We start from the raw sequence: 10179 nt of genomic DNA on the forward strand, positions 1-10179 counted from the left end.
AGGCGGCTCGGCCGACCAATAAATAATAAACAGAATATGAGGCGGCTTGGCCGACCAATAAATAATAAACAGGATATAAGGCGGCCCGGCCGACCATTAAATTAATTAAATTACTAATAAATAATATAGGTGGTATTCCGGCCATTATAACATGATATAAATAATAGTAGAGGGAGTATACCGACCATTATAACAGGGTATAAATGATACAAATAAATTTTACCGAATCGCAGAGTGATCGTGCTGATAACGTGTTATGGAAAGAACTAGAATTTTATTGTATCGCGAGAATTTAAATAAGGGCAAAATTTATACCCGTAGAATTTATAACACTGATAGAAAGATTATTACAGAGGGAAGAGAAGAGTGAATGATGCGTTTTCAAATTATCGAAATCGATCATATATAGAAAAGAAATTTACTGTGCAAATAGTGCAGCAGGCCCCACATCTTTTATATTTTCAACGAAAACGGTTCCTCCTCCTATTTTGGACTATCGTGTTATTCCTCCTATTTTTGACTTTCGTAACACGATGTCATTAGTTTTATAAAGTTTAATTTTAGCAAAAAGGAATAAATCCAATAGTATCTTCGTAAAATGTACTTGTGTGAGGTGTAAATAAATTGTTGTTAGAAAGTGGGAGAACAGTTGAAAAAATGTATTTTCATATATCATAATTTATGTTTCTGAAGAAGAGCGAGAGATATGTCACTAAGTGTTTGAATGAGTTTAGTAGCTTTATTATTATTAAACGAGTTTATATGAACACAATCATATACACTTTAAATATTAAATGATACTTAATTTGAAATAAAACACACGCGATAAATAAAATAATATAAGAATTTGCTGGCAAATATGCAAAGAACCAAAAAAAAAGGCAAAAGAGATTTGGTGTACAACAATGTGGCTCTGGCTCTGTGTTCCATCGGAGGGACACACCCCTTGTATGGAATGTGCCCGAGCAGCTATTGTAAGGGCATTTTCAGATTTGAGTTTACGTTATTAATTATTACTATATTATATTGATTTTATAAATCTCTATATTATTAGCACAGTCTCGTAGCAGGAAAGTGAACCAATCATCGTTGCATTTTCAAGCTAACGAAGTAGGTAGTATTGTGCAAGATTTTGTCTTCAGTCCATATACACTAAGATATGCAATAGTTTCTTCCAATAATTGTACACCTTAAGAACATTTGGACGGTTTCTGAAACGTCAAACTTGTAACGTTGATAAAGATATGCAATATCGTAATTACAAAATGTATATTCGTTAGTATGTGTTACGTTACTTACGTATATAGTAAAATTGCATGAAACAGAATTACATATTACTATTCATTTTAAAATTATAGTAATAGAGTTTATCAACACATTTACATTTAATCGATTATAGTATCTAAATATTTACCAATCTCTGTTACTTATTATTCGTCTAACACAGGAATGGTCATCGCGACAAGAGAAACAGAGGAAGAATGAGAAAGAATAATCATATAGGGAACCTATTGCCTGATATTATGAGGAAAAAGCTACAGCTAGAAGCCTAGAAGCCTAGAAGCATAGCCTTTTTAAAAATACATCAATAATGATTTTTATTTCATAAATACGAATAATGGAGATTCAAAAGTATAAGATATAAGGATCGAACTTGCTTCTGGGGAATTCATGTGATCCGCCATTTGTATACCAAACGTTGTATTTCACCGTTGAATGAATATTATCAGAAGGATCGAACTCGATAATTTCTTTTTCTTTTAAGAATCTCTAACTACTCGTGTGTCTTCCTTTTCATTCATTAATTCAATGCATTTTCTCTTATAATTACAAAAATAAATAGCTCAAAAACCATGCAAAATCAGAATATATCCTACTAGCTAGTTCAAGTTTCTTACTGATGTTATATACATATCGTTAAATCAATTGAAGGTGTACATCCTATTTTCTAAATAATCGAATAAATAAGATCATATATTCATATATATATATATATAAATATATGAGCAATATGGGTCAACACATGAAATATGTATTTTGGTATTGGTATAATTAACTTGAACATCGATCTCATTTATTGATATTCTCAAAACACGTGAAGTTAATATCGTATCTTTTACAATAATGCATGAGGTTTGGTTCACCGTATTAAGACATAACGCTCATTTAGCTTAGGTGTGAGTTTATCATTAATAGAATGATGACCTAATAATGTAATCGTGTGTGTGGTTCGGTATATAATATGCGAACGTATCTACATTGAAACTATTTTATTTATTTTGTTATTTACAAGACTGATTGGGTACAACCACTCAATGCTCACCGCTTGGTGTAATTCATATACTGTAACAAAATAAGCGTTAAGCCGTTAAGCTCCAGACACTGTCAAATTGGGAGCTAAAGATTAAAACGGACCCATGAACCTTTAGCTCTCAGACACTGTCAGATTTAGAGATACTTGTAACTGTGAAGGGTGGTCCTAAGCCACACATGCAACTATTTCACTTCACCCCGAAAACTTATCGGATTACGTTCATTGACTCCATGACATGTGAAGGGAGGGTGTCCAATTCACATGTCACTATGACACGCATCCACTACACAACATTCTCAATTCACGTCTCTGTAAATAAAACTCATTTATGTAATACTTCAGAGTACCATCTCTTTGTGGTTAATTATGCTTACGTTAACATGTTTTAATGTTTTGTTTATGAATTATTGGTAATATTTCAAAGAAAATATTAAAATTTCATTTTTTTATTTTTTATTTATAAAAAAAATATTTTTGTTTTTGTATTATATTATAATACAAACATAACATTTAAAATAATAACTTCAAACGCACACACGGTTTACAGATCACAAAGACAACCAATGTTTACGTAATCCAATTGTAAATGCAACACGGTTTACAGATCATAATAACTTTGGTTCTTCTTTGGGATTATTACCTGGACAATTTTCTCAAATAACTATTTTTAAGTTTTTATCACAAAAAATAGCTTTCAAAAAATAAAATAAACAAAATAGTTTTTTTTTTTTGAAATTTATAATATTTTTTTTAAAAAATTTTTTTTTTAAAATTTCATCCCCAAAACCTCAATCCTTAACTCTAAACCCTAAACTCTAAACCCAAAAACCCAAAACTTAAAACCCCATCCCCTTATTTATAAATTCTAAGGTCTAGATTAATTAATCTTACGAGTATAAGTGTACCTATTTAATGAAACATTTTGGTCATTTTGATCCTTAATAACTACTTTTATGATAAAAACTTTTTTATCGCTATGATAGAAAATTTCTCTTAATATGTTGAATCAGTAAATGTTGATCCATCTTTAATTCAACTTAATTCATTATATAAACAATGTTTTAGAGTCAAAACTTGTGATGATGAAGTGTCAATTGTGCAATAGAGAGAAAAAGAGGAGGTGCCCTCATGTAAGAACATGTACACCTTTTATTTTATTTTATTTTATTTTGAATGAACTACACCTTTTAATTACTTGAGTTACTCTTCAATGTCTACTGTTTGGTCCATTTGTGTTAAATTTATCTATATATGTGTGTAAAATCATCATTTTAAACAAAGTAAAATATTTAATTAGTGAAATTTCATTTGTGATTATCACTGCTTACATGAAACTCATCAGCATGATTTGGATATGACTCACCAGAGAATAAGCCCTAGAAGTATCATTTTTTCTCAGAAAAAAATTAAAAACTTATGAAAATAGTGAAGTTATCGAAATGTACATGATTTGGCACTATGCATATAGATATGATGATTTGAGTCTTAAAATATAAATTGTAGTTTATAGAATGTACAAGAAACTGTAATGATATTTCACAAACATTCGTTTCAAAGTATAATTTTTGATTTTTGAAAATTTATATAATTTTGGCATCTCGAAATTTAACAATTGTAACAATTTTTGTTCCAGTGTAACAATTTGTATACTGTTACTATTAAATTATGTTAATTTAAGATAAAAAAGTGTGACAACCCGTCCTTCTTACTCGGAATCCAATTTATAGTCTTGCAGGACACCGACTCTAACTCCTCACATGTGAACTCTCACTGACTTTCTCATTTAGGTTATTGATACGTTTGACATTTTTTGAACCTAAAACCTCATCTTTTAACAATACTCTAACATGATGAGTTGTCACCAATTGATCTGAATAACTTACATGGGGGAGTGAGTGAAAACTCAATTCACATATGAAAGGTTAAGATCGGTGTCCTGCAGAACTGTGAACCAAGTTCCGAGTGAACGAGACGGATTGTCACAAAAAGCTTCACCTCAGAATCCCATTACTTAATTTCACAAAGAAATGTCGAAACAGAGATTGACAAACTGGAACCCACTGGACGAAAGAAGAGGTTACGTTCCACTGGAGGGCCTTAATCATGTGGCCCCGAGACTTCGACACATGGCCGATGATAATGGCAATCATGATGATGATAATGGGGCAAGGCATGACCATGGGAAACAAATCTTTGGAAGAGAATCCACACCAAACTTTTTATTTTTGCCTTATCGTTGCCACCAACACTATCACAAACCCCCAACTGCTCGGTAAACGCCACCATTATTTAACGTTTTGCTTAATACATACTCCGACGTCATAGTTGATCTTTGGAGTAGTATGATATCTTTTAATATGCATAGCGTTTAATTGGAAGAAAAACACAACGTGATAGTTAATGATGATAAACACAAAGGGCCATCCGACGTCACATATATCTCTGAAGATTTTGGCGGGTCCCGTTTATATTGACGAAACTTGAAATTAAAACTAAGAGAAAAACATTGGACGTAAGACGAAAAACAAGTGGAGAAAAATAAATATATTTTTTTCAAGTGGAGAAATATATTTTTACAAGTTATCAAAATAATATAACCACTAAAACTCGCAAAAATTAAGAGGTCAGAAGGACGATTATGATGGATAAAATAACATGAAGTTATCAATGTCGGCTTTAGATTTATAAAACTAAATATTTATGATATAAAAGTTGGATGATCTATATATATATATCTGTGTGTGTGTTTTGAATAGTTTGAAAGTAGGATGATCCAAATATATAAACACTTAAAATTTGGAGGTTAGAGACAAATATGCATTGATCTGACTGTTCTTAAAACTAGCTATGTAAATTATAAAAAAGAACAGCCAGTAAAACAAGAAAAAGTGTCATTATAAAAAAAATCACATGCAAAGAAAACTCAACAAAAACTAACAACAAAATTCTTAGATTTTTTAAAGGATATGGATGTAATATATAGGGGATTGTAGGTTGAAGCATCTATCTGGGTTTCATACATTGGACGTTTTGTCTTGATTCGTATATTATAAGATTAGACGGTGCATTTTCAGATAGTTAGATTTACCATTTGTCATTATGTATCAGTCACTGGAAATATATATATATATTTTTCTTTGGTAAAAAGTCACTGGAAATATTATTTTGTAAAAGTTTATAAAAACAAAGAAAGGTTTATCAACTGATCAAGTTATTTGTTATACCATTATATTCAAAAATAGATTACCATTGGTTAATCCCAATATTTTTAAACTTATGGTTTTCATAAACGAAATCTTTTAAATTTGGTGTAAAAGCAATGGGGGTTGTGATTGTAAATTGAGTATATAGACAGAAAAGCCAGAAATGAAAACAGGAATCGAACTCGAACTAAAATAATGTAGATTAACTTTCAAATAACCAAACAGTTTTTATATTTATGTATATGAAATAACAAAATTGAATTGGAAAAAGATTAAAATATCAAAAAAAATATTCAAACTACCATCAAAATTATCCATTTCATATTTTTATCTGAAATATCCAAAATAATTTAAATTATCTAAAATTTTATCCGAATCACCTAAAATAATCGAACTAAAATTAAACTGGAACCAAAATTTGACAGGTATATCTAATTCTTAATTTTACTGAATCCAAAACTATTCAAACCCATCCAAACTGAAAATTCGCCAGTTCCTATATAGATCAGCCATCCAAACCAAACTAAACTGATATCCAAAATATGGAAGCAAAGCTCTGCTCTTTATCTAATCCTAAAAAAACCTCATAAAAGATTTGTTCTAGTTATTTTATTTATTTCTAACTTTTGTGTTCTTTCTCCCAATGCGTTGTCTTCTTAAAAAAACAAAATATTTTTTCTATCAGAACTTGCTTTCTCCACAATCCAAAGTTTAATAACTTTTATACATTTTCCCTCTTCCTCTTTTTGCAAAGATTTGGTGAAAGAAGACTAGAAAACATATAAATCAGATCTTGTTTTAAGCACAAACCCTTTTATATCTCTCCCTTGCATCATGTATTGAGCTTAAAATAGCAGCAAAGATTGAGTTTTTCTAGTAACAAGAAAAAGTCAAAGACTTTACATCTGGGTTCGTTGTTTTAAGATTAAATCTTCAGTTTTTTTCTGCAATGGGTATGGCAGCAGCGGAATGGAAGTTTCATGTCTTAGCTGTTGATGACAGCTTAGTTGATCGGAAACTCATAGAGAGATTGCTTCAAAAGTCTTCCTGTCAAGGTAATAAAAACGAGTGTCAACAACATGAATCAGTCTTTGTAGATTGTAAGAATCGTAGAAAGATCTAAGCTTTTTTTTTTTATGTTTTTGGGTGTTTGTAGTAACAACTGTTGATTCAGGCTATAAGGCTTTAGAGTTTCTGGGTCTAAGACAAGGTATTGAGAGTAACGACCCAACTGCTCTTTCTCCATCTCCTCAGGTTCGAAAAAGTTTGCTCCTTTCTTTTGAAAATGTCTCTTCAATACTAAGTTTAATAATGATTGCAAGTCTTTTGTGTAATGGAAGATTGTTTATTCTGTTTGGTGTTTTGACTTTTGACAGGAAGTGGAAGTGAATCTTATCATTACAGATTATTGTATGCCAGGCATGACTGGTTATGATTTGCTCAAGAAACTCAAGGTAATTTTTGTGTTCTTTCTAGTTTATTCGATTTAGTCTCTGCATCACTTTTCCTAATATATAATCAAGAAAGTGAGAATGTTCAATATGTGAGATGTATTTTTTGAACATTTTTCTCTGTTGTCCATTTGTTTACTTCTAGTTGATGTGTACAGTCCATTGATAGTATCATTTGTTTTACAATTTTACAGGAATCAGCAGCATTTAAGAGCATACCAGTAGTAATCATGTCCTCTGAGAACGTTCCTGCAAGGATCAGCAGGTAAAGATCAATGAAAGATTTTTTGAGTTTAATGAGCTTATGTTGTGCGACTCTTTTATGTTTCTTAATCATGAAAAACAGATGTTTGGAAGAAGGAGCTGAAGAGTTTTTCTTGAAACCAGTAAGATTGGCTGATCTCAACAACCTGAAACCTCATATGATGAAAACAAAGTTGAAAAACCAGAAGTTGGAAGAGATTGAAAAACCTTCAAATGGAACCGCAGCAGTTGAACCAGAGATTAAAAATCCAACAGAAATGGAAATCAAAATCTTGCCTCTACCATCAGAACTAGAACCGAAACAAGTGCATCTGCAAGAAGTACAAGTACAACAAGAGGAGCTAGCATTGAGTAACAACAAGAGGAAGACAATGGAAGAAGGGCTCTCAACAGCTAGACCACGTCCTAGGTTAGAGGGCATCGCAACCGCTGTCTGATTTTATCCACCCCCCCTCCCCCATGATGTTTCTGATTTTAGATTGTTGTAGGAATGCTTCTGCTAGTGTAATACATGGCAGAGAGGGAATAGAAATGGATGCTAATGATGCATGGGATAATGTTTATAATATGTACATCAGTAAATCATAATACATGGTGAATAACCCAATTCCCAATTTCGTTTCACTCCCTTTTCTAAGTTTTACTTAAAAGAAACTCAGCTATCTGAAATTTGTATGTTAAGGAACAGTACTTTATCTGCAAACTGTAGTTTTCAATTCACAATGTTCCGGTGCAGATTTTGTCATAGTGAACAAAAAGGTAGGTGCAAATCTGGTGTATTCTGGTGCAGATGTGTCATGGTTTGTCTCATGTTCCTCTTCTTACCTACCCTGAAACAGACTTTAAGTACAAGTTGCTCACCGAGTACTATTCTCTCTTCACAGATCAAGTATTTTGGTGAGTGTTGTCTTACTTTGAAGAAAGATCTATACTTCGATACATGTTTTTAGTGCTTATGTTGGATTTGAAGGTCTATTACAAACTTGGATTACAGATTTAACCCCAAATAAGCAACAGAACAAATCCAACAATAACGAGTTTATTTGTTTGATGTGTTCTCATTCTCAAACACCAAAATTATGTTTTATGGTTACTTACACAGATTCTTCCAAGATCCAAAAAAAAAAAGGAAGAAGACTGAGACTAGAAGGGGAGCTAGATGGGACCGGTTCTGAAGGCGATATCAAGATCAGAGATCAAATCATCAGCATCTTCAATGCCTGCAGAGATCCGGACAAGATCTTCAGTCAAGCCTCTGGCCTCGCGTACTGCTGCAGGTATGCTTGCATGTGACATGAAGCATGGCATGCTTATAAGTGACTTAACACTCCCTAACATAGAGTAAGAAAGTGAGTGAGATCAGAATCCAAAACTATCCCAAATACTATTAAAAGAAAAGAATAGTGTATCTGATTCTCACCAAAACTAACAGCAATGCTGAAGTACTTGGTGGTTTCTACAAGATGCTTTGATAGCGCAACCGATCCTGTTATAAAGCTAAAAACGGACCCTGCACCTTTTGCCTGCATTTTTGATAAGATGTAATCTTGTGTTAAGAACATAGATTCTCTATTTCTTTTTGTACATTAGTTACCTGAGAGAAGTGGAGATGGTGACCAGGATGATCTGGTAGACCAGCATAGTAAACTTTCTTCACTCTTGGATGGGAAGACAAGTACATTGCGATTTTCCTTGCGTTTTCCTGAATATATTTTTTTCTCAGCTGATGTAAGTAGTGGAACCAACAAAGAAGAGAGAAATAGAAAACTCCATTGACCTGTTGCTTTTCTATACGCAAAGCCATTGTCTTGATACCTCGCAGGCAAATCCAACAGTCGAAAGGAGCTAACCCAGAACCTTCAGAGTTTTGGAGGAAGTACAACTCCTTTGCCAATCTGGAAATTTGTTGACAAATGTAATAGGATGGTATCTCAAACACACTTGAAAGTGGAATAAGAGAAGTAGAAGAAGACACACACTTTTCGCCTTTTACAGCAAGCACACCCGCCATCACATCACTGTGTCCAGCTATAAACTTAGTAGCCGAGTGCATAACGATATCTACAAAGCCAGAGAATTATAACGAAACATTTTAATCAATAGTAAAGCAAGTATGAGTTGATGTTTAACACACCAGCTCCAAGTTCTAATGGACGAGAAAGCACCGGTGACATGATACTGTTGTCTACCAACATAAGTGCACCTTGAGCATGAGCCATCTCAGCTATTTTCTACAAACCAAGCAGACCTTAAAATCAAAAATGTTATTGAGAAACGTTGTAGAGAAACGTCACAGATAATTTACTCGAATATCGGAGATCTGTTGTCTGGGGTTGGTTGGAGACTCAAGCCACACAAGTTTTGTACGGGGACCAATAGCAGCAGCAACCTCGTCTAAACTAGTTGTGTTTATTCGTCTACAAAAAACAATATTATCAAATCAAAATCATCATCGTCTTTAAAAAAAATATGAATCATAGGTAGTAAGTAATACTAACTTTACCACAACACCAGATCTTGGGACTACTTGAGATAGTAATCTGTCTGAGCCACCGTATACATCATCACCAGCCACAATCTCGTCGCCTATGGAAACAAAGTTTTTAAATAAAACTACAACAATGAGACCAAGCGAGAGAGGCCAGTACCGAACGTTACCAGTTTTGAGAAGGTGTGTAACAGCAGTAAGAGCAGCCATTCCACTAGTAAAGCAAAATGCTCTATCTGCCTTATCAAGCTTCGCAAGAAGACTAAACAAAAAAAAATTAAGAGAAATGTTCCCCACCAAAACACACACACATACAAACAAGTCTAGAGAGGAAGCTAAGAAAACAAATACCTTTGCAACGCATCCCGTGTAGGATTCCCACTTCTTGTGTAGTCATAAGGACCATTTTCAATAGCAGAAGGCTGCAAAAAAAAAAAAAAAAAAAAAAAAAATAAAAAA

The 10179-nt window shown here is 32.9% G+C and overlaps 2 protein-coding genes across 3 annotated transcripts in view; one reads left to right on the top strand and one right to left on the bottom strand.

Moving 5' to 3' along the window:
• The first annotated feature begins 6031 nt into the window (after positions 1-6031).
• On the top strand, positions 6032-7856 carry LOC106307836 (two-component response regulator ARR9). 2 transcript variants are annotated; one of them, XM_013744903.1, is made up of 6 exons: positions 6032-6226; positions 6456-6572; positions 6674-6771; positions 6894-6971; positions 7163-7233; positions 7315-7669. In XM_013744903.1, exons 2-6 carry the CDS (start codon positions 6467-6469, stop codon positions 7667-7669), a joined length of 708 nt encoding a protein of 235 aa, XP_013600357.1. In that variant the 5' UTR covers positions 6032-6226; positions 6456-6466. The 2 variants fall into 2 exon arrangements, with proteins under 2 accessions (XP_013600357.1, XP_013600356.1); XM_013744902.1 differs by having other exon boundaries at positions 6034-6572; positions 7315-7856.
• A 399-nt stretch (positions 7857-8255) lies between these two features.
• The window catches only part of LOC106308255 (cystathionine beta-lyase, chloroplastic), a 2584-nt gene continuing 660 nt past the window's right edge, over positions 8256-10179 (bottom strand). Inside the window, exons 3-12 of the mRNA XM_013745401.1 lie at positions 10072-10142; positions 9891-9982; positions 9731-9818; positions 9538-9649; positions 9367-9463; positions 9212-9293; positions 9010-9127; positions 8827-8934; positions 8653-8755; positions 8256-8563 (exon numbers count right to left, since the gene is read on the bottom strand). Coding sequence (XP_013600855.1) covers positions 8388-8563; positions 8653-8755; positions 8827-8934; positions 9010-9127; positions 9212-9293; positions 9367-9463; positions 9538-9649; positions 9731-9818; positions 9891-9982; positions 10072-10142 — 1047 coding nt within the window. The 3' untranslated portion in view covers positions 8256-8387. The remainder of the gene's footprint in view (positions 8564-8652; positions 8756-8826; positions 8935-9009; positions 9128-9211; positions 9294-9366; positions 9464-9537; positions 9650-9730; positions 9819-9890; positions 9983-10071; positions 10143-10179) is intronic.

Source organism: Brassica oleracea, chromosome C8, assembly GCF_000695525.1.
Source record: "Brassica oleracea var. oleracea cultivar TO1000 chromosome C8, BOL, whole genome shotgun sequence".
Classification (NCBI taxonomy): Eukaryota; Viridiplantae; Streptophyta; class Magnoliopsida; order Brassicales; family Brassicaceae; genus Brassica; species Brassica oleracea.

Excerpts from the sequence above, each read along its gene's own strand:
- LOC106307836 (XM_013744903.1), top strand. The coding sequence starts at position 6,467 with ATGGGTATGGCAGCAGCGGAATGGAAGTTTCATGTCTTAGCTGTTGAT. Across the intron at positions 6,772-6,893 it reads CTCTTTCTCCATCTCCTCAG|GAAGTGGAAGTGAATCTTAT; the intron begins GTTCGAAAAAGT and ends GACTTTTGACAG. Across the intron at positions 6,972-7,162 it reads ATTTGCTCAAGAAACTCAAG|GAATCAGCAGCATTTAAGAG; the intron begins GTAATTTTTGTG and ends ACAATTTTACAG.